Below are 25347 nucleotides of genomic sequence, written 5' to 3'. Positions count from 1 at the left end.
TCCTTTCTTGCAATTTTATTTTTATTACACTTGAAAATTGTATAAAAATTAGTCGCTGTAAACACTTGAAGTGTAAAATATGGTTCTCGAGAGCGTTCTTCTTCTTCTTATTGGCATTACATCCCACACTGGGACAGAGCCGCCTCACAGCTTAGTGTTCATTAAGCACTTCCACAGTTATTAACTGCGAGGTTTCTTAGCCAGGTTACCATTTTTGCATTCGTATATCATGAGGCTAACACGATGATACTTTTATGCCCAGGGAAGTCGAGACAATTTCCAATCCGAAAATTGTCTAGACCGGCACCGGGAATCGAACCCAGCCACCCTCAGCATGGTCTTGCTTTGTAGCCGCGCGTCTTACCGCACGGCTAAGGAGGGCCCGAGAGCGTTATAAAACTCAAAATGTTACTTGGGTTGACTTATCAACTAGTGTCGTGAAACCGCAAAAATCTCTTTCCAGTATACACGCCATCACAATTTTCGTGATTAAATAATGCCAACTATATTAAAAAAGTAATATCATAAAATGTCTTTAAGGTCACTCCTGACGGAATCCAGGTTTCAAAGTGCTCGCGTTTTCGGGGGCACACTACTCGATACGGAAGCAACGCACAACTGTCATTTTTATTATTTCACACATGCTGCGACGCAGCAAAGCTAAGTCAACAACCACGAAAACCACCTTATCAAAAATATTGACGAAAACCGCCTTTCCTATATGATGACGAAAACCGCCTTCTCATTGTATTGACGAAAACCTTCTTAGTTTATTGACGTAAACCGCCTTTTTAGTTTATTGACGAAAACCGCCTTCTTATTGTTTGTATTGACGAAAACCGCCTTCTTATTATTCGTGTTGACGAAAACCGCCTTCTCAGAAATATTGACGAAATCCGCCTTCTCATTTTCGTGTTGACGAAAACCACCTTCTCAAACATATTGTCGAAGACCGCCTTTCCTACATATTGACGAAAACCGCCTTCTTAGTGTATTGACGTAAGCCGCCTTTTAAATTTATCGACGAAAACCGCCTTCTTATTGTTTGTATTGATGAAAACCGCCTTCTTATTATTCGTGTTGACGAAAACCGCCTTCACAGAAATATTGACGAAAACCGCCTTCTCAGAAATATTGACGAAGACCGCCTTCTCAGACCGTCTTTCATATATGATGACGAAAACCGCCTTCTCATTGTATTGACGAAAACCGCCTTCTTGTTGTTTGTATTGACGAAAACCGCCTTCTTATTATTCGGGTTGACGAAAACCGCATTCTCAGAAATATTGACGAAATCCGCCTTCTCATTTTTCGTGTTGACGAAAACCGCCTTCTCAAAAATATTGACGAAGACCGCCTTTCCTACATGTTGACGAAAACCGCCTTCTTAGTTTATTGACGTAAGCCGCCTTTTTAGTTTATTGAAGACTGAAGGATCGAAGTGTGCCGCGCTCGCGAGTTGACGCTATTATTTTCCTCTATTTTGCTCCCGTCACTTTTTTCGGATGTTGAATGTTTTTTTTTGAGTTTTTGCAAATGATTGAAAAAAGAATTAATAGAGGTGAAGTGCGTGTTAGTGGATCTAGTGTTTTTTAGGCGAAAGTGTGATATAATGTAAGAGTCGAAAGACCGAAGTGATCCTGATACTTGCAGTTCGAGTTGAAGGAAACCATAAATATAAGTTTTAAATTTTCTTTCGTCTTACTTTCAACAGCAAACATTAAACAAATCGTTTGGTTGCATTATTGTTTAGCTTAATTTTGATACAGCCTGTGCTCAGAGTTCCTCAAAACACGGGTGGCGCGACTTTTGCTGTCGCTGAGCGATTGTCGATGTGACACTTACACTTCCAAACCAACGACAGAGTCGTAGTCGCCGGGGGTGGATGGCGGTCGCTTCGCGTGTGTTTGGGGAACCCTCAAAGCGGTGGGGACCATCTTTGGCACGGGGTAGCCAAGTTTGATATGCTATTGCTTTGCTACCCAATGATCGATTGAGTTGAGGTTTTGGGTCTAGACCTATCGGAAAGGAGGGGCGCTGAGTCTGGTTGTTTGGGGTAGCAGCAGTTTTTGATTATGACATACTGGCCAATCCAAATGTCATGTCCTGCTATTCGTATTTTTATATCATACGCAACTATACATAACGTACAACTGATACATACAACTGATCGTTTACTCATGTAGGGTAATCACAGCTTCTATCGGCACCATGAACATTTAATTGTCATAACTACACAAAATAAGTTTGTTTGTTTCATTATAAAAGGTTCGTTTATTCTAGAATTTTCGGAACTGATTTAGAACGACCTCCGTATGTGCAGCTACGTGCACTGTAGTTACAGTATGAATGGATGTGTCGGAGCCTATAGGCCTGTTGGCAATATCTGTCGCTAAAATCAAAAGTTCAAACAAAAAATTGGTAGCTTCTTTTCATACATTGTCAATATTTTGATTTCCTATTTGATTTCCTAGTCAACAGGAAATTATCCTGGTGGGCATCAATGATGAGAGCCTTCCGATAGATGATACAGTGAGTATTTTGGTTCCAATAGACCACAGGAGATTGGGCTTTGTTTAATCCACTGCAGCATATGCAGGTAAGACTCTATATAATTTATTCCTTTGTCATCAAACAGTTATAGAGTACGAATTAACATACATCCCAATGTGGGAGAAGAATCTTTCGCCAGCAGTGGCGTAGCCAGAAATTTGGTCTGGGGGGGGTTTTCTGAACATTTTTTTTTTCGAAAAAAAAAAATGTCTTCTAAAAATTTTGGCTCTGGGGGGGGTTTTATACCCAAAACCACCCCCGTGGCTACGCCACTGTTCGCCAGCTTTCCGCATATTTGAGATTTTAATTGATTTGATACGATCTTCAAGCTTTTTGAAATAGGATATCAAATAATATCACAGTGTCCAATGTTTTCTGTGTCTAATGATTCTCACATAAGATATGTAATAGGTTTAAAAGGTTGGGCGTATTAGTTGTTTCACCTTTGAATTTTAATAATTACTCAGTTCTTCAATTGGGATACTACTTGCTTTACTAATAATCGTATTAGAATGATCCACTAAAGTTGATGCTTTTTTCATTTTGTGCTACGTACTGGGTCACACTGGTCGTAATCCTTCTTTTTTCAAGTACAATTACAGTGTTATTTGAAGTGAAGTGTCTTGACGTGGAACATTTGTTTGAATTATATGTATAGTTTACCAGTTGTATGGTGTTATCATTCAGTTTCACTACCGATTGATTTAGTATTGAGACGTGGTCCAGGTTTGTAAATCCAAGTTTTAAAAATAATTTTTTTTCTTTTTATATTATATTATATTTCATTTTATCTCGTTGCAGAAAAATTGAGAACAAAATTTCAAAAAATCTACGTTTCAAGCTTTGTTAACCTCGAAGATGACAAACTCAACGAAACAGAAGCTTCAACCAGTAAGAATGCCAAAACCTAGTGACATTTCACTGTCGGCCGGTCTCCATTGTATCGTACGGATGACTCTGGAAGACGACCCCGAATCATGTTTCTGGACATCACCTGAGCAAGTTGCCGGACATACAGCGGACGGATATTAACACTTTGGAACTGGGCTATTTTTGGTTAATCTCACATGTAGAAATATGCAAATATAATGGTGAGTTACTGATAGGAGATCAATCTAAATGTCCGGTTCTGTTGTGCGGGTGGGTAAATTAATAAGAAAGTGAAACAATCAGTGCAGGTTTGTTCGTGTTTTGTAGGACGTAGAACGATCGTAGATGACGTCCATGTTTTTTTCATTAAGCAGAACGATCAGCCGGTCATCAAAATTGAGTTTTGCTTTGTGCGGTAAGCAGTACGATCGGCCGGTCATCGAAGTTTTGTTCTGTGTAGTGCGGGTGTGTAAATTAATTAGAAAGTTAAAGTTTAGATCGCGTCCAGACATGTTTTCTTCGGGAAGCAGAACGATCGGCTGGTCATCGAAACTTTTTTCAGCTTTGTGCGGTAAGCAGAACGATCAGCCGGTCACCGAAATTTAGTTCTGCTTTGTGCGGCTTTAAATTAAAATTATTAGTTTTGTTTTCATCGATCAAACTACACGATATACACGGCATACCGTTTACCAAAACGAACCCTGCCACACTCCCTACCCCATATATCCAACATCCCAGTGATTTCTCGTGGAAGTGCAGATGACTCGTCGGCTTCTATCAAAGCGAGGATCATGTCAACATTCTCCTACCCATTCCTCAATTGACCTGCATTCGGACACGGCCGGCGCTGGTATTGCTTATTTTTGGGTCACCAGTTCTTACGCATTGAGGATGATGTTAGTCCCAAACTTCATCTGTTGGTTCTCTGTGTAATTACAGCTGACCTGGCAATAACGGAGTATCAACCGTGGGCGGTCAATCATGCTCATGCTCATGCATGTAAGCCGCCTTTTTAGTTTATTGACGTAAGCCGCCTTTTTAGTTTATTGCCGTAAGCCGCCTTCTTATTATTCGTGTTGACGAAAAATGCCTTCTCATTATTCGTGTTGACGAGAACTGCCCTCTCAGTATTTTATTGTATTTAGGAAACCGCCTTCTCATTATATTGACGAAACCACCTTCTAAACACTATTGACGAAGGCCGCCTTTTGAATTATGTTGACGAAACGCGCCTTCTTATAATTTATGTTGACGAAACTCCGTTTATAAACATATTCCTAAGAATGAGTCAATAAGTCAAGTTTATTATTAATCATAATCTAAAAGCTTTTCAATTACACCTTTCTCGCCAGTGAAACCGACAACAGAACATAATAAAATTCAATGAGGGTTCATTCACAAATTACATAACGCAAAATTTGGCCATTTTCAACCCCCACCCACCGCCTCGTAACGTTTTTTGTATGAAATGGTTCTGAAAATTGTATGGTCCGTAACGCTCTGGTAGGTACCCTCCCACCCCCTAAAGCGTTATGTAATTTGTGAACGGGCCCTGATGTCTATCTTCCTATGAACTCATCAACTTTTCAGACATACTTATTCGTCTTATTAGATACTTTTTTTCTGGTTGGATTATTCATTGTGTTGCCAACTTAAATTTTGAGTGTTTATTTGAATTTTGTTCCATTGTATTCTTTCACATGATGATACGAAAATCTATGCTCAACCAGCACATATTGGGAGTTTTCATAATGGGCTACTACTTTACTTTGAATGTTCATTTCAATTATACTTACTTGTTTTCATACTTTACGCAAAAGCAACGTTTGTGACTAGTTATGTTTATGGGTATAAAGTTCGACTTCAACTATATTAACAATACTATCGCATTTATCACAAAGAATTACGCCCAAACTATTCGAATATAAACAAAATTGAACATACCTTATATCCGGAATATCTATTCCCCTAAGGGTCACCCCAAAAAAATAAGTCACATACTAATTATTTCAATGATTCGCTACAATAGATCTAATAATTGGTCGCAGTGGCACACCCGAACAATAAAAAAAAATTATTTCAATGATAATAACAAACAACAAAAACCTGAACTTATTATTGGATCTACACTTGATCTGAAAATGTTTAGTACTTTTACCATTTTCTTGTTGATTGGTCCTTCAGGAGCTTCAAACCAATGATTCAATTAACACACTATAATCGCACATCAAACGTTTTTGATCCTCGTCGCCAATATGATATCTAATTTCGGAAACTTATTGGTGGAAAAGGAGAATCAATTGTAAACATCTACATTTATTTCCGTCTCTTGCGTTACACGTCTGTCACATCACTTCTCAACTATGTATCTCAATTCCATGGCTAACTTTGCCATATTCCGATATCACACTATCTTTGTCTGCTAACTCATCATATCGTACAGTAAATTCATTTTTAGAAACATAAACAGATAAGCGGCCAAGCAACGTACAGCATTGAACAAAAATCTTCGTTCCAGTGACATAGATCTTTCTTTGGATCACGGCCTCTAAGAACCAAATGGATCCCAAAACTATCTTTTCTGCAATCGATCTCCTATTGCAATCACCTATTTTGATTTGATTCGAACAGCCACCCCTTTCCCATATCTAAATCGTCCAGAACCAGTAATCGATTGGCGGCCTTGACGCCATTTCACGGATGCCTGTTGTAGGTAGGAGGTGCTGAAGCAGACCATTCGCGTGCGCAACTTGCTTTTCGCGGCTCGACCCATCATGGCACAGGCACACAGCAACGGTCATCTGCGCGATTGATGAACGAACAGACAGGCGGACGGACCATGACGACTAGAGCAGAACGTGCTCTTCCGCAACTACTAAAACTGACTCCACGTCCACGTCCACCATCTGCAGGCGTAGGGTGTCTGTGTACTACCGCCAATGCCGTTGACAGGAAAAAATAAATCACCGCGCTTCTCCGTCCGAGTCCGGCCGACAATGCACAACAAACCGATTTGAGTAGCCGTCGCCACACCCTCACCCTGCGGTGGTGATGCGACTTCATATATTGGTGGGAGCTTCTATTTGGGTGGGTGGAAGTGTGGGTTGCGTTCTGTTGTACATATTTAGGTTTTCCATCGTCAATTTTGCGTGCGTTACTTGATGACGTTCGTGCGCGCACGCACTCGCACGATTCACGCACGGGCGGAAAATCGATTCGTTCTATGAAATTTATTTTGAACTCATGAAATCAGAGGAAAACACCAATGCATAAATTCTTTTTCCAAAAACCTTTACAGTGAGAAACGGATATGATATTAAATGAAAAGTCCGATTGATCCAAGATTCGCAAAAATAGCATTGGGTATGCTAAAGAACAATTCCACAAGACATTTTACATAGAATGAATAATGTTAGTTTTCGACTTGTTTATCAGAAGTCGGATTGTTTATTTAAAATTCGTTTGATTGCTGCAGAAGGGTATTGAATATTGATGAACATATCGATAAAGACGTTGAGATTTGTGCTTTTGAGATTTTAAATATAAAAAACGGGTTTCTGTCGCGTTTTCCGTAGTATATTTTTCTATATAGATGTTGAAGTATGCATTACCTTCTGGTTTCCGTGGAATTGCGTGAATGCTCTTCAAAATGACTCGAATGTTTTTAGGGCCGGCAGACTTATTTTTAGCGAATTTGTTGTACAAAAAGTAGGATGTTGATGCGTGCGCCACAACAACGACAACGTCGGCGACAACTTTTGAACAGTTCAAACGTGTACGCGAGGTTGTTTTTGTTTTGTTCTCGCTTTCTGTCATTCACCATGTCGAACGACTGACTATACCATTGCTACAGCATCGGCATCTATGGCTTAAATATGGAGCAATGCACAGTTTCGATCTGATATGAAATGTTGCGTAAATTCTGGATAAAAATATGTTTTTGCAACCAATGGTTTTGCTGATTTTTCAATGTAGTATATATACCCTGAATTAAATTTCAGAAACTAAGTTCGAAAATTTAGTATCCCGTAAAGTTCCTATCAAGTAGAGAGATCTCATCTTATTTGATTTGATCATCTTACAAGCTTTCCCAGGCTTATTCTTGGGTAATTGATACAACTCGCCATATACTGTTTTCTTATCACACCAGAACAAAATATTTGTGTCAGATTGTGCGTTCAAATTCTCATTATCACTGATCAAAACATTACTGGAACCCATTTCTATTCTGGTAAATTTCCATCGCTAGTAAACAAACCTATCAACTTCGGCACCATAATTGCTCTGATAACGGCAAACACGTGCGACTGGGCCATGCTCGCAATAAAACCAATAGCGCACAGGCACATGTTTTTCCGACCATTTCGCAAATCGAGTCGTACTTGGGAAAACGTGCCGTACGTGATGTCGCCGGGTTTCTCGGAAACAAAAGGTTCCACACACCACTAGTCATGGGAATATCCACCCCCAGCCAGCCCCCTCGCTTATCAAAGCAAAACAATCTACTGTTGAGCCTGAAACCTCCGGTCGGTCGGTCATGAACTTGACCGATGAACTTGACAAATGTTTACAAACGGAAGGTTTCCCTGGAAACTTCGAATGGCAAACAGAGAACAACTCTCACCATTACGCAGAACGCAAACTAACCTCAAATTCTCCGTTCTCTCTTTCCCAAACAGTCACAACACACGAACCACCACGTGGGAGGACCCACGGATCACCGCGGCCATGCAGCAGGAGAGCCTATTCCAGCAACAGTCCAGCGTCGAGACACTGTTCAACACGGGATCGCAAACGTTGCTCAGTCCCACCATCTCGTCCCCAACACCAACCAACAACAACAACAATAATAACAACAACAACAATGGTAAGTTTGGGGCTAGCTGGGTGGTGAATTCGTAACGGGTAAAACCCCAACAACAGCTGCAACGGTACTACTCTCTTGGTGGGTCCTCCGATGACGTGTAATCCAGCCATCCATCCTTTCCCTTTGTTTGTGTATTTTTGTATGGTAGCACCTCCTTTTCCTTCCGTAACACACACATAAACACACCTGCCGGCTGCAATCCTATCACCTGTGCATACCTGTTGTGATTACATGTTTTTCTACTGACAATGTGGGCTAACGTAACTAAATACTCCCTGAAACATTACTCCTTATTGGCTAATCACGGTAATCATTGTGGAATTCAGAAGCTACTTTATGTACCAAGGAAAATATTTAAAAAATACGCCAGGCTTCAGGAAGAGATTGGAAGTTGGTTTAGCATGATTAGCCAAAAAAAATTCAGTAGCCTCGTACACAAAAACGTTTGTCAAAAGAATTTTGTATGGAAAAATGATCAAAAACATCGAGAGCACCGTACCAGATTTTGAAATATTCGACATTTTTTGGCTAAGCCTACCTTTCTTTACTTGTCAGTCCATTTCCAGACACATTCATAGTCAGCTCTGGATTGTCAATATTCGTTGAATATTGGTCATTGATTCTTGAGAAATTCTTCGGGATTTCGACGATAAGCTCTTCGGAAAGTTCTTTGCTGATTTTTCTCGTGAAACTCATCGAAATATCTTTGGAAAACTCTTCGGAATTGCCTAAGAAAGATATTTGGAATTTCTTTGATAAACTCTTCAGGATTTCTTTGCAAAACTCATCAAAACTTCTTTGGAAAAATCTTCAGAATTTCTTTGGAAAAATTTACGTAATTTCTTTGCGAAACTTTTCAGAGTTTCCTCGGAAAATATAACGAGAAATTCTTTGGAATTTCACCAAGAAACTCATCGGAATTTCTTTGAGAAATTCTTCGGAATTTTGTAAATTATCGACTGAAATTAAAGTTTACGGATGTGAGTCTGAAGATATTCAAAATTCCTAAGTTTTGATTATCCCAAAACAGAGAATGCTACATCCATATTTCCATCCATTTTTCGGATTTTCTTTGGTAAAATTTTGGATTTTTTTTCGGGAAACTACTTCAAAATATCTTTGGAAAACTCTTCGGAATTTCCTCGGGAAAGGATTACAAATGTTTTTAGATGGAATCTTAGGAATTTATTTGCAAACTCTGGCAAAAGGAATTTTCTCGAAAAAAAATCTGAAAGTTCCTCGAGAAATCCTTCGGAATTTCCTTGATAAACTAATCGTAATTCCCTAGGAATATTCTTCTGAATTATTTGGGGAATTTTTTTGTGAAATTCATCGGCAAATTGCTCAAAGTTTCCTTGGACAATTCTTCGAAATTTTCTCAGAAAACTATCTAGAACTTCTTCGAGAAACTCTTCGTAATGTCTTGGGAAAACTATGTATTCGGAATTCCCTGGGGAAACGCTTCCGAATTTGAAATTTTCCTAAAATAGCTTTGGATAATCTTTGGGAAACTTTTCGGAATCGTTAAAAATTCTTTGGAATTTCCTCGGGATACTCTTCGAAAAAATGAACCAGCGTGAGGAATTATAAACCAGTGACTTTGCTGAAAAGCAGTCTTCCCAAACGAACATCAAACACGCTGAGTACAGCTGTTCGTATACTCCATCTGTACCCTTGCTTCGTGTTTGTACGCATACGCACGAAAAGTATACTTGTACCCGAACTTGCGTGCGAGTTTCATTTTGTACAGATGTACTGTACATCTGTACAGTACCATGTATAATCTGGCTGTAGAATTTGCCGCTGAATAGAATTCCAGAAGCTTCTCGAACAAAACAAATGTAGACATTGAACAAAATCATAGATGTGCGGATATGAGAAAATTTGGGTTCTCAATATTTTCATGAGGTTTGGTACTTTAGAACGTTCAGTGAAGTGTTCATGCAAAAATTAAGTTTATATCTTTCAAGTGTTATGCTCTCTCCGCTTTGAGTAAATTCATGCCTTGGATATGCCCTCCCCAAATACGGTATTTATTGCGAACTTATCAAATTGCGATTATTTGTATATGCTGGATTTTGTTTTTACACGATTTCCATTTTCTCAATTTTGCACTCATCCTAAATGTTTAACGCATATTAATAACCATGTGATTTTTCTTTGAATTATTTAGGATTTTTTTAAACATGTTGCAAAGACTTTGGTGGCAAATTGAAGTCACACGATCAAAATTACGATCGGAAAAAAATCCTGTGTATTTCAAAAGCAAAACAGATGGCTATTTTTATGTCACCATATTGACAACCAATAAATTCTTGACCGAAAACACCGTCAAAAACCGGTCACTTCACTAGATGCGCGGAAAACAATTATGTTTGGTTTTCCGGGTTTTTGAATACCCCCTCCCCCCATGTAAGATTTTTCCCATACAAATATTTTTGACAATACAATACAATTATGATTTACGTGACGCTATAGGGGGATGAAGGTGATAGCGTCAAGCGTTATGATCCAGACAAAAGATTTAAATTGTCCATACACAATGTGCTATAAAGGAGGGTCTGCATTCACCCAACTTTATGTTACGTCATTTGTGAGCGGCTCCATAGCGCAACGCGAAATGCTTTCTCCCTATGGACAATGCACAATTTGGTTTCATTACGAAAACATTAACGGAGAGTCGAGAAATTGTTCCGCTGTTCTATAAGTATGATTAGTATTTATAATTATGCGCTTTCTATTCCTTCTCTGTGGAGTGTACACGCTCAACTAAAGTTGTATAATGGCATGTGAATCGAAGTCAAATTTATCAACATCTTCTGTTCTCTCAATTATTCTTACGTGATGTTGAAAACCCATATCAGTTGGTCATTAACGTCAGGAACAAGTTCTGCATCATTAGAAAATTATTCGCAAAAAACCTTTCAGATCCACCCATCACTGCACATCTTCATTTCAGCGTGTATAGTTTCCGAATTCCATTTTGTTCTTTCTCTTTGTATCGACTCTCGGACCGCTCAGAACTGAAAGCAAGTTTGTACATGTGTTTTGTACTCAAGTACAAGTTTGCTTAGGCAGGTACTGGGTATCCCGTTGTACTCGAGTACGTCAATAATTTACGTTCTGTGTTCAACACGAGTTGATGAAAATGTACTTGTGTTGAACATCACACATGTTCGTTGGAAGACTGCAGTGAAAAGCCAAGAAGAAACAATTGGAGGACTTCTTCGACTCCGGTCCAGCCCACCGCCGAACTGTGGAGGAAGTAAATGCGTAGTTTTTGCTCCATGTTGATGTTGAAAACCACACCGAATTCCAGAGGTCCATCACCGCCAGATCCTCTTCCTTCGAGGGTTTCTGAGTCCCGCTGCACTTGTCGAATAGCCAGCCTTTCTCTGCAGCCGAGCTGTCATGAAACTCTTCTGGAAATTCCTTCAGAAATTCTTTAAGGAATTCCTCTAGAATTTTTTTTTTTGAAGCTTCATTAAAAAATTCTTAAGTTCCTTTAGGAATTCGTCCGAATTTTTTTTTAAATTTTATCGGGAATTTATTTAGAAGTTCTTTCAGAAATTGTTTCAAGATTTCCTCCCTCAATTCCTCCATGAAATTCTTCCGAAACTATGGGACGCAATTCTTAAAATTTTCTTGGGAATTTCTGAACGAATTTTTAAAATAAATCAAGACGGAGATCCTGAAAGCATTTCCAAATAAATTCCTGAAGGTATTTTCGACATTCTTAAATTTCACCAAAAACTTCTTTGTACATTCTATAAAAAAAAAATCTTAAGAAATTCCTTCAGTATGTTTTCAATAAATTCCTTCGGATTTAAACTCAGAAAAAGCATTCTTCCGAAATTTATTTGAGAATTTCTTATGAAATACCTTCAAAAGTTCGTTCAGGGATTCATATGAAAATTCCTCTACGAGCTCCTTTAGAAATTCCTTGAAGAATTTCGGAATTTCCTTCAGTAGTGACTTAGGAAAGCGACTTCTCAACCTTCGGGGGCTCGCGCCGTTGTAAAAAATACAACACCTTCGGAAAAAGCACGCTTCTCGTTCTAGTCAGGGGTGCGAATTCTCAATCTCAGTGACTGAAATTTGTAGGATATTGATACCATTGCCTCTTCACACTCATTTCCTATAAGTGAAAACTGAAAATGGTTAGCAGCAACAATCAAAGATAAAGGTAACAAAAGATCTTTTTTCTCATTACACACGCGGCCCGCAATGACAGTCCATTCAGTTCACTCGCTGCTGCGTGAATGTGACGGCCCTATATAAATGCATGGGTGAATACTATCACTTGAAAGACAAAGACAGGAAATTTGTGCCGAATGATCATCAGCTTCAGCCCGCTGTTGGCAAACCGAGTTGGCTAAGCTACTCCTGCTTTGTCTTTCTTACTGAAAGGCACCGTCATTGGCAAAGAAAAGCAGAGAAAAATACAAAACAAAGAATCACACTCAGCAGAATTTTTTTTTCGGAAATTCGTTCGGAGATCCTTCGGAAATTATTTCATGAACTACTGAGTGGAAATCCTCCCAGCATTCCATCAAAAGTTCTTGAATTCCTTTGAAATTTTCCTCAGAAGTTCCTTCAGGATTTTATTCAGAAATCTAGTCCACAATTCATTCACAAAGTCGTCAAGAAGTAGATTGTTGACTTCGACTGTACATAGTGTTAATTCTTGAGAATTTTCGGCTATGCAGTCTGATGGTTTGCAGTAAATTTTTAAATTTTGTCCGACGTTTTTGTGGGAAGGTATCACGGAGGCCTCCCACGGTACACAGCGGAATCGACACAACTCCCGACGAGGTATTTCGGACGAGTAAGTGGATGGAAACACACAAGCGATTCGCTATCCGCGGTGGTTGTTTATTTTACACTAGTCGACCCGGCAGACGTTGTCCTGCATAGTAGGCAGAAATGCGCGTTCTGAACTGCACATGCGAAGTTTCCATACGAATCTTTATTACAGTTTTTCACGATTCACTCACCCCTACTCCTGATTTTGCATAAGGAGATATCATATAAACCCGTCGGAAACGATAACAAACATATCTGTCAAAGGAATGGAGAAAATCCACCCTGCCGTTTTCGAGTTATGCGGATACGAACACAGACCATTTCATTTTTGTTATATAGAAGGTAGATCATATTTACATTCAACATACAATAGACAGCTACATATTCACAGGGCTGATAAAAGATTATAAACATCGACACATAACACAGACTTGTTCAACATTCATGGGAGCGGGCCATTTGGCATAGAGTCATTTGGCATAAAGGCCATTTGGCATAACGGTCATTTGGCATATTTGTGGCCAGCGTCAAAGGTAAGGGTCTTTTGGCATAACGGACATTTGGCATAACTTTTCTTTGCGTTCGTTGAATGGTGACTAAGTGGTGCAGGAAACACCCCGGAATAATAAATATAACACCCGTCGATAACAATATTAAAAAGACATTATCCTCTCGTGGAAAGAATGCATTTGCATGCCCCGATTAGAGCAATGGTGGATGTAATCCCTTCTTGAGAAGTAGGCGTGTGGCCGGATTATGGCAATGGAGAATATGATAAGTAGTAGGTGTGTGGCCTTATTATGGCAATGAAGGATGTGATCCCTTCTTTAAAAGTAGGAGCTTGCCCGGATTATGCAATGGATGATATGATCTCTTCTTTAAAAGTAGGCGCTTGCCCGGATTAAGGTCATGGTGGATGCGATCCCTTCTTTAAAAGAAGGCGCTTGCATGGATTGTGGCAATGGTGGATGTGATCCCTTCTTTAAAAGTAGGCGCATGCTCGGATTGAGGCAATGGTGGCTGTGATCCCTTCTTGAAAAGTAGGCGCTTGCCCAGATTATGAAAATGGTGGATGTGATTCCTTCTTTAAAAGAAATCGCTTGCACGGATTATGGCAATGGAGGGTTTGATTCGTTCTTTAAAAGTAGGCGCTTGCCCGGATTGAAGCAATGGTAGATGTAATCCCTTCTTTAAAAGTAGGTGTGTGGCCCAAATTGTGGCAATGGTAGATGTCGCTGTCGCTGTCGCTGTCAACTGATTGGACTGGAGACGTTGATGCAAAGGCGGAAACGAGCTAAAGCTATTTTCATAGCCAAATTACTTGCTACTGAAATAGACGCTCCAAATTTGCTCGAGCTAGTTAATGTTAATGTTCCTGGTTATGTCACTCGTAGACCTGAGTTTCTAAGATTGCCTTTAAGACGACGGGATTATACATTCCATGCACCAGTACGCGCAATGATGGAATGTTTCAACAAATTTGTGCACTTTTTTGATTTTAATATGACGACAAATGAATTTAAGAGTAGCCTTTTACGTTTTATGTTCAATTAGTTCTAATATTATTCATTAAGACAAATTTGTCGGATGAAATAAACATAAATAATAATGTGATCCCTTCTTTAAAAGTATGCCCTGTCCGGATTGTGGCAAATGGTGGATGTGACTCCTTGTTTATAAGTAGGCGCTTACCGGGAATAAATCAATAGTTGATGTGATCTCTTCCCCACAATTTAGATTGATTTGGTGGCAGTTACTCATATGTGACTTGATTGGTTTCAGTAACTCGACTACGACAAGTGTATTGCTTGAGTTTTTAAAGTTAGGCGCTTGCCGGATTAAGGAAATGGTAGATTTGATCCGGTCTTAAGGCGCATGCCCGGATTGAAGCAATGATGGATGTAATCTCTTCTTTAAAAGTAGGCATGTGGTCGGAATAAGTTAATGATTGATGTGATCCCTCCCTCGGAAGCAATTCTGCCGTTTTGTTATTTCATTCTTCGGGAAAATGTCTACCATCAGTCTAAATTTATCAGAAAACAGCCTCGACCTACTTAATCTACGCTAAACATTACATGAAATATCCCTTTCGCTTTCACAGTTCAAAATTATGCCAAATGTCCGTTATGCCAAATGACCCACTCTTTTCTTGCAGTTCAAAATTATGCCAAATGTACGTTATACCAAATGACCATTATGCAGAATGGCCTTTATGTCAAATGACCTTATGCCAAATGGCGTTATGCCAAATGACTTTATGCCAAATGACTCAGACCCATCATTCATCACTTCTCCTCGAGATTTGTCACAATTAACAGTCAACACGAAGTCCACAAAGTATTACCTTCCAAAGTCAAACAAAGTTCCACATAGTTGGACACGCGGTCTTCGTTACTATGCCTGCGTCGTCAGCCCCTGCTGCGTCTTCTTCACCGCTTGGTATATACCATTCACGACCCATCCAGCATATAGCAACGGGTTTCTTCTCAATATTCGTCCACAAAGTCGTAAAATTCCGTTTCTTTCTTCAGGGGCCCCTCCTCAAGCGAACGCCCATTTCTAGCTACACTTCGCATTTGCACGTCGGTACGCCAATTCCATTTGACATCTCCACATATTTTCGAGCCTATGCAACTCTCAAGGCGTACAGTCCTCCACGAAGATCCGCAATGGCTCCACTCCCGGAACGTACAATACTTCCCCCATGACTACCACGTTCACTTTGCCGTTACCATCGATGCATTTCATTGTGCCTTCACCCATTCCGACAGATTTTACGGCGGAACCATCCGCCAACGTCACATCTGTCTCATCTCATCATCTCATCGATTGTACTGAAGAATTCCCAGCCACTGGTCATGCTGCCGATCTCTTCTTCGAAACAAATTCGGGGTCCCTCTTTGCTGCCTTTTCCACTTCCGCTCGTTCATCTCCCACAGCGCCGGGAAGTTTATCCGGATGTGTCCCAGTTTTCGGCATTGTTAACAATTTGTTCCCTCGTAGGTTCACTTCTTCTTCTGTGCACACTCAATGTCCGGTCATCACACTCACGGGACATTCCTGCACGCTTCTCCATCCGTCGGTGGTATTCGTCCATCAGCCACTGCTGCTTCACAAATTCGATCGTCTGGTCCGCGTCTAGCTGCCTCCGGAACTCCGGTAAATTTTCGCGACCTGCAGCGAACTTTCGAACTTTTGACCAGCAAACGATAGCCTATCAAACAGTTCTTCGATGGTGAATAGGTGCGCTTCCATGTCCGCATCTTCTTCGTATAGTTTAACCGATTCAATACGGCGTTTTGTCGTTGTATTTCAACATAAATTTTGGACATTCTGCTCCAAAAACGTATGCAAACCATGAAACAGTAGAAATATTTTTTTTGAGTTCTTCTCGGGCTTCCAAACCTTCCTTGAGTTCAGATCTTGATGATCTGCATAAACTACAAAGTGTTTTACGGAGCCTCAATCCCAATTTGAAGTTGGCAATGGTACTTGGTTGAGACATAATCAAACTATTTTTATCAAATCGCAGTGATACCAGAACATCAACGGTACCCCAAAGTCCAAACTATTCTTGAGTTCAGATATTGGAGGCCTACAAGGCCAACAGAGTGATTCATAGGATCCTGAGCGTATGTGTCAGTTGTAGAAACCCCATGGATCATCATTATCATTACATCAGTATATACAAATAATAAATTCCCAGAATATCTACGGTTCAGATATTGGAGAAGACCAACAGAGTGAATCATAGATTCTGAAGCTTGTTTGTTAGTTGGAGAACCATCATGGAACATCATTACACCATTATATAAAAATCACAGTATTCTCAAAACAATTATGGAACTTCAGAGTTCTATAACAGAGTAACGCATAGGATCCCAAACTTGCTTGTTAGTTGGAATTGCTCCAAAGGACATCATTACGTACACAGTACGTATGTACAAAAAAAAACGTGTTATTATGATCACAAACATCGCATCCACATTTTTTCGTTCCATTTATCGTCAATAGTGTTATAGAATAAAGCTTGGTCTACGGGGATCACAAATTTGTGTAAGGTGGCCATTCACAAATTACGTCACATCCTTACTGGGATGGGGGGAAGGTCTGGGCAGCGTGACGATTAATAAAAAAAAACTAGAGGTTCATTACAAGAAGTGTGACAAAGGGGAGAGGTGGGATGTTCATGTTGATCGATTTGAATATTAGGATCTGTACTCATGGACAGTTTGGAGTGTCGTAAATGTTCAACCAATTCTGTAATGTGTCTATAAGAGTGTAACGTAGTCAACTCATAGAAATAGTGGGGACCTCAAAGATCTTCATGTTGATAAATTTGAATATTAGGATCGAGCTCAAAGACAGTTTGGAGTGTCGTAGATGTCGAACGAATTCTGTGGTGTGTCTATAATGGTGTAATGAGGAACCCTAGAGCTATTCCAACTCATAAAACTAGTGGGGACATCGAAGATCTTCATATTGATCGATTTGAATATTAACATATGAGCTCAAGGAGAGTATGGAGTATCGTAGATGTCGAACGCATTCTCCAGTGTGTCTGTAATGGTGTAGTGAGGAACCCTGGAGCTATTCCAACTTATAAAACGAGTGGGGCATCGAAGATCTTCATGTTAATCAATTTGAATATTAAGATCTGTTCTTAAGGATGGTTGGGAGTGCCGTATATGTTGAACGAATTCTGTGGTGTGTCCAGGGTCGGATTTAGCCGGAAGGGGGCTCCAGGGTCGACAGTTTGTGGGGACCCCAAAATGTACAAAAAAAGGTTAGTTTTGGTATATAAGATTTATGGGGGCCACGACCCCCCTGGACCCCCCCTACATCCGGCCCTGGGTGTGTCTGAAATGGTGTTACGAGGTATCGTGGAGCTATTCCACCTCATAAAACTAGTGGGGTCATCGAAGATCTTCATGTTGATCGATCTGAATATTAAGATCTGAGCTCAAGGAGAGTTTGGAGTGTCGTAGATGTCGAACAAATTCTCTAGTATGCCTGTAATGGTGTAATGAGTAACCCTGGAGCTATTCCAACTCATAAAACTAGTGGGGACATCAAAGATCTTCATGTTGATCGATTTGAATATTAAGATCTGTACTCAAGGATAATTTGGAGTGTCGTAGATGTCGATCGAATTATGTGGTGTGTCTGTAATGGTGTAATGACGTACCGTGGAGCTGTTCCAACTCATGAAAAAAACGGGGACATCGTAGATCTTTTTGTTGACCAATTTGAATATTAAGATCTGAATTCAAGAACTGTTTGGAGTATCGTAGGTATTGGAAAAGATCTGTTATATCGCTGGACAGGCGCCGGATATTATCATGAAGCATTTTCATTTCAATTTTTTAATCAAAATATGTTAAAAATGGTGTTGATTCCTTAGAACATCAAAATTTAAACTCAGGGATAGTTTGGATGCTCTAGATCATCCTTAAGCCCTTAACCTCACCTGGGCAATATTTTTCCTGGATAGAACAATTCATTTTGAACATTATTGCTGAAGAAAGCAAGGCTTTATCTCTTAAAACTGATTTTTGACAGCTGATTTTCGTCTTGTGTCATGTGTCATATATGACCCATCCGTATTGAATCGGTTCAACTACCCAGCTTCTCCAGAAGCGACACTCGTGACGTAACAGTAGCCTTTCCGGGATACTTATTCAGTTTCTTCGACACTACGTCTTTCAACGGCAACTGGTTATCATCGATGATAAGAATAAGCATTGCCCTCGCCTTTATTCAGTTTCTTCGACACTACGTCTTTCAACGGCAACTGGTTATCATCGATGTTAAGAATAAGCATTGCCCTCGCCTTTTGATCTTCTTTCGACCAAGCCGTAGTCACTGGCTCCGGTTTCTTCTAATTCACCGGGCCTATAACCTGTGGGAAGGTATCATGGAGGCTTTCCACAGTACACAACGGAAACGACGCAACTCCCGACAGGGTATTTCGGACGTGTAAGTGGACGGTAAAAGCCCAAGCGATTAGCTCTCCGCAGGGGTTGTGTGTTTTACATTCAACATAGAATAGACAGCAACATATTCACAGGGTTGGCCAGGGGTTATAAACATCGCACACAAAACGCAGCCTTGTCCAACATTCAACAGTTTTGACTTCGATTTCGATGTATTCTTCAGGGGAAAATATGTTTGTGGCAATAATTGAACCAAAGAATGTTATCGATCATTTAGTAATTTGCTTTTGATCATTTAGTAGTTTGTCAATAACTCATTCTAGAAGCTGAATTTCAAAATGTGTTGTATGGTGGACTTCTAGTGCGAAGGTTTTTCTACAACTCTGTCTAATGGTTCGTTGGAAGAATTCAACTAATAACGGAGTTATAGCGCTAGTTGCAGTAACTTAAACTAAATGATTGGAATTTTGTTATCACGGCACTGATTTTGTTTTGGACAATAGAGTTGATAAAAAGACCGAACATAGACAGTTCAGATCATAACGCGAAGTCGCAGTTCGATGATATGCGCACATGGCACCTAATCAGCAGCTAATCATCGAGCAATAATAAATAATGTAGCCTATTCAGTGCTGCTGATAAAGTAATTAGGACTCTCGGTTTTCGCGACACACTTGTTTTAATTCTGACGTCATATATTTTGAACTGATAGGATAGTTGCGTAAACCGAAAGTTGCTTATGTTAAAATTTAACGCAGAAACAATCCATTCATTTATATTTGTAAATTTTTCGTGTTAGAATTGAGTAATTTTATAAATGCTCAGTTTTTATACAGATTTTGGTAGGTTTTTAGAATATTTTTCATCCGCTGGTTAGGTAAAAGAACAACATAATGCTTGCGCTTTGTTTCATAGGGGCGTAACTGTATTGATCGATGCATCCACGAACCCGAAAGACCTCCGTCACAATTAATCAGTAAGCAGTACATATGAATCACCACTTTGCCAATGTCGTAAAACAGCGCTACTACAGGAAGTCCAAGTCTGCTAATCGACAGGAAGTACGAGCGTCACTCCATAATCAGGCGGCCGTCTCTGTCGTCACATTAGATTGGAAATGTGACGGGGAGTGCACCAGTTGATAGTCATCCGTTCCGAGTTGCAACCGCTTGCCTCATCAATCGCAGCCACCACCAAAAAGGCAAACACCGACGTAAACAAACCCTTTTGATGTGCGATAAGACCGATGATGACGACCGCAACCGGAACGACGACGTAAACAGTACTCCCGCTCCCATGTTGCTGTCCCATGCCCCTTCGATCAACTCCATGCGGAGTCTTTGTTTACTCAAAACTTGGGCCAGCTCGATATCGCGTCCCATTTGTGTGTGCTGGTCAAAGTTACTACAGTTTTTTTTCTTATTATTAGTAATCGTAAGCGCCTCTAATTTTAACTGCGATACGACAACGCAGTAGAACGCTTCGAGCTCGATTCATCAATGAAATTCGTCGTTATCGGAAAGGCGCCTGTTTACTCAATCAATCGAACTATCAAAAAGTAAACTTGAAGCGAGATCCGCCGTACGCATCGGATTCATTCATCCATTCGATGGAGGACAACGTTCGTCACATGAATGAGACCGAAATAATTCAAAGAACTATGTTGTGTACATAAACTAAAGTCGTGCAAATAAATATATAAACACGTCTAGACGATAAGTTTGTACTATTCGATTTAATTCTCCTGCTGTGATAAATTTGCGTATACTTTCCGGGTAGAAGCCGTGATATTGATAACAAAACACTTTTTATTAAGAGGTCGTCCTTTTAACGCAGAGGAAGAAACTCTTGTATACGGACGTCCCACTACGCAAAATTATGATCCTTCGTGCATTTCTTCCGTTCAATAGTTACGCAAATAAAATATTGGTACTGAATTTTCATTCTTCACTATAACTATTTATATTTTTTAAATGGTAAGTCAACTACAGTATACCCTCGCTGATCCGACAAATGTATGGCCGGACTATCGGGGTTTCTCTCGTTAATCAGACTGTCAAATCCATACAAATGAACCAAAACAAAATTACAGCACAAATTTGAAAACTGGCAGCATAATGTGTTTAAATGGGTGTTCCGGAAAATCCCGAATTAGCTAGATCCGGACTAACGAGTCGTCGGATTAGCGAGGTCCGGATAAGCGGGGGGATACTGTATTATCCCACATATCCTAACTATTTTGAAACTTAGCAACACTAATTAAAAAAAGAACGCAGATCGTTTTCAATTATGCGAATTTTTACTAAAAATCACCAACTCAAACGCGCGCTTCTATGTATTAATGAAGCGCATACAAAGTGATGTTCGAAGCTTGAGAAGTGCAGAGGACTCACACATAGTACTTTTATCAGGTATACAAAAAGCGTGGAAGAGGTGGGAGGGGGACCTCAGTGTTTTAGGGAAACAGAACAATTAGCTTAAAAAATCAACGTTCAAATGTAGCGTAACCAAACATTACCAGCTCTAAGAATTTTACTTAAGTTTGAAATTCGTAAACGGAATCATTTACCATTTTCTCTCTATATAGTCTAATCCATCATACTAACATTATTTTCACAAAACATTTAAATTGTAGAGAGAGTAGGAGTAGAGTAGGAGGTTTAGGGTTCGAGTCCCTCCAAGACACGTGGATTCTTTTTCGCAAATTTCATATCAATTTGTCCATTTCGAAACGTGTGTTGTGCATATGCACAGCCAAGATATTTAACAAAAATATTTAAATTGGATTTTTAAAGCTTGTCCACGTTAAATTTTGGACACCTAGGAACTGTCCAATTGATTTGAATGAAAGCTAAAGCAAGCTGAAAGCAACATATGAAGCGAAGCGATTAAGAACTTCCACATATATTAATTGCGAGGTTTCTAAGCCAAGTTACCATTTTTGCATTCGTATATCATGAGGCTAACACGATGATACACACTTAGAAATTTTTACAGTATACGGTAATTTTTTACCGAACTTTCAACTGCTGAACGTTCGGTAATCTGTTCGGTAATGCAAACAACTACCGAACGTTCGGTACTTGAAATTTTTGATTATCTGTCAAAAATTACCGTACAGTTCAGTAATTGAAACTACCGTACTGTTCGGTACTTAGAGTAGTATAGGTACCGAACCACTTCGGTATTTTGTTTTTAATAATAACCTCAATTTTTTGAAATTGCCATTTCTTTTTCATTAAAAAGTTTGTTGTTTCATTTCTTTTTGAGCATTTTATTTTTAATTCAATTCTGGAAATGGAAAGGCACGCGTGTATGAATTACATTTTTGTCAACAATTGGGTTGGAAGCCTGATACTATTGGAACCGGTAGCATATGGCGCAAACGGTAGCATCGGATGCTGCGCAGTGACGTCGTATTCCCCTGTAGATAAATGTAATGAATAATTTATGCTTTCATACAAGTGTTCATTCAGAAGTTGAAACATTGTCTTGTGAGAACTCAGGCGATTAAAAATATGTATTACATTAGCTACTTACCTGAATCCATAGTCAACCTTCGGGTTCATGTGAGGTTTCTGGGTTCTGGCACGTGAAAACTTCGGAGAAAATCACAAACGTAATCCTCCGTTGGCAAACCTCAAAAAAACTATTGATGGCTACCCATTTGACAGTTCATTTCAGTTTACTGAACTTCGGTAATTCAAATGTAGTTTTACAATTTGTTCGGTAGTCTGTTTACCGAATACGGCGATAATTTGTGTTTACCGTACGATTTGTATTTTATTTACCAAATACGGTAAAAAATGACAGATCGTTCAGTGATGATTTACAAAACTACGGTAAAATAAACCATGTTTACCGAAAAATCTGTAATTTCCCATGTTTACCGAAGTATTTCGTCAATTTTTTTACCGAACAGCGAAATTGAATTTAAGTGTGTACTTATATGCCCAGGGAAGTCGAGATAATTTCCAATCCGAAAATTGCCTTGACCGGCACCGGGAATCGAACCCAGCCACCCTCAGCATGGTCTTGCATTGTAGCCGCGCGTCTTACCATGGTTTGTGAACATTTTTGAAATTCGCTTTGGAAGATGGGTGTCCGAGATTTAACGTGGGCAGGCTTCATATGCCAACGAAATTGCTTTTGATCACGCAACAATGCTCGCAAACAAAAAAGGGTCCGCAACATGAAATTACGATTGTTTTTCCTCTGGTTGCTGTTTTTTGATGTGAATGACGTTTCGTCAAATGATATTACGAGGAAAGACGTTGAGTCGAAGAAACAAATCTATGACAAAATATCGAAAGGATGAGAGGTAAAAAGACAAAAGGTTAAAAGGAAAAAAATAAAGAAGAAGGAAAAGTAAAAAAGAATTAGGAATAGAAGAGAATGAAAAAAGAAGAAAGAAGAACGAAAACTGAGAAAGGAGATAGGAAAAAGGAAGAAAGAGGAAAAGGGATTAAAGAATGAAGAACGAAAACTGAGAAAGGAGGTAGGAAAAAGGAAGAAAGAGGAAAGAGGATTAAAGAATGAAGAACGAAAACTGAAAAAAGAAAAATGAATACGGAAGAGGAAGAAGGAAAAAGGAAGCAGGAAGAAGTAAAATGGAAGGAAGGAGAAGAAGGAAAGAATAAAAAATTAAGAAGAAAAAAGACGAAAGTAGTAAGAGGGAATAAAGAAGAAAAAAAGAAAAAAGCAGAAAGAAAAAGAAGGAAAAGGAAGAAATAAAAATAAGGCAGAAGGAAGACCCAAAAAGAAAGGAGGATTGCACAAAAAAGTAGGAAGTAAGAAGAAAGAAGAAGGAAGCAGAAAGAAAGAAATAGGAAGAAGGAAAAAAAGCAAGAATGCATAAGGTAGAAGGAACAACGAAGTAGTAAAAAAGGAGAACAAATAAAAAAAAATAAAGGAGAAAATAGAAAAAAAAATGCAAAAAAAAGGTGGAAAAATACAAGTAAAGGAGAAAGAAGTCCCGTTCAGCCTTTTCCCCTTTCCGAAGTATTGTACTTTCAACCTTCTGTTCTTTTCGACGATTTGTCCCCTCAATCTTTTGTCATTCGACCTTTTGTGATAGGACATTTTGTCTTTCGACCTTTTACCCCTTAGGAGTCGTACACTAATTACGTAAGCACTTATGGGGGGACGGGGGTTCAGCCATTTTCTTACGCTCCATTTTTTTTGTTGATGCGAGAAACCACTGCGTCCACTAATTGAACTTTTGTGGTGAAGCTCCATATAAATAAAAATTGATTTGTATGGGAAAGATCTTACATGGCGGGAGGGGGGGTTGTAAAACCCAGAAAAATTGCTTACGTAATTAGTGTACGGCACCCAGAATAAAATGTGAATGCATGAACAATCCAAAATAAATTAGTCCAAAGCAAATTCAATCCAAAACTAATCCAAATCCATATACAAATTCAATCCAAAACTAATCCAAATCCAAATACAAACCAAATCAAATCCAAATCAAAATCCAATCCAAATGCAATCCACATTCAATCCAAATCCAATCCAAATCCAATTCAAATCCAATCCGAATCCAAATCCAATCCAAATCCAATCCAAATCCAATCCAATCCAAATCCAATCCAAATCCAAACCAAATCCAAACCAATCCAAATACAATCCAAATACAATCCAAATACAATCCAAATCCAATCAAATCCAAATCCAATCCAAATCCAATCCAAATCCAGTCTAAATCCAATTCAAATCCAATCCAACCCAAACCCAATGCAAATCCAATGCAAATCCAATCCAATCCAAATCCAATTCAAATCCAATCCAAAGCTAATCAAAATCCAATCAAATTCCAACCCAATTGCAATCCAAAACCAATCCAAATCTAATCCAAATCCAATTCAAATCCAATCCAAATCGAAATCCAATCCAAATCCAATCCAAATCCAATTCAAATCCAATCCAAATCCAATCCAAATCCAATCCAAATCCAATCCAAATCCAATCCAATCACAACCAATCAAATCCAAACCAATCCAAACCAATCCAAACCAATCCAAACCAATCCAAACCAATCCAAACCAATCCAAACCAATCAAACCAATCCAAACCAATCCAAACCAATCCAAACCAATCCAAACCAATCCAAATCCAATCCAAACCAATCCAAACCAATCCAAACCAATCCAAACCAATCCAAACCAATCCAAACCAATCCAAACCAATCAAACCAATCCAAATCCAATCCAAATCCCAATCCAAATCCAATCCAAATCCAATCCAAATCCAATCCAAATCCAATCCAAATACGATCCAAATCCAGTCTAAATCCAATCCAAACCCAATGCA

The 25347-nt window shown here is 39.3% G+C and overlaps 1 protein-coding gene across 2 annotated transcripts in view; it reads left to right on the top strand.

Moving 5' to 3' along the window:
• The window catches only part of LOC134208694 (transcriptional coactivator yorkie), a 123363-nt gene that overhangs the window by 70427 nt on the left and 27589 nt on the right, over positions 1 to 25347 (top strand). For both annotated transcript variants that reach the window (XM_062684499.1, XM_062684497.1), the window contains exon 2: positions 8103 to 8290. In XM_062684499.1, coding sequence (XP_062540483.1) covers positions 8103 to 8290 — 188 coding nt within the window. The remainder of the gene's footprint in view (positions 1 to 8102; positions 8291 to 25347) is intronic.

The sequence above is a fragment of the Armigeres subalbatus genome, chromosome 2 (assembly GCF_024139115.2).
Source record: "Armigeres subalbatus isolate Guangzhou_Male chromosome 2, GZ_Asu_2, whole genome shotgun sequence".
NCBI classification, from domain to species: Eukaryota; Metazoa; Arthropoda; class Insecta; order Diptera; family Culicidae; genus Armigeres; species Armigeres subalbatus.
Note: the sequence above shows the minus strand (reverse complement) of the source record. Positions and strands in the feature narration are given on the sequence as shown.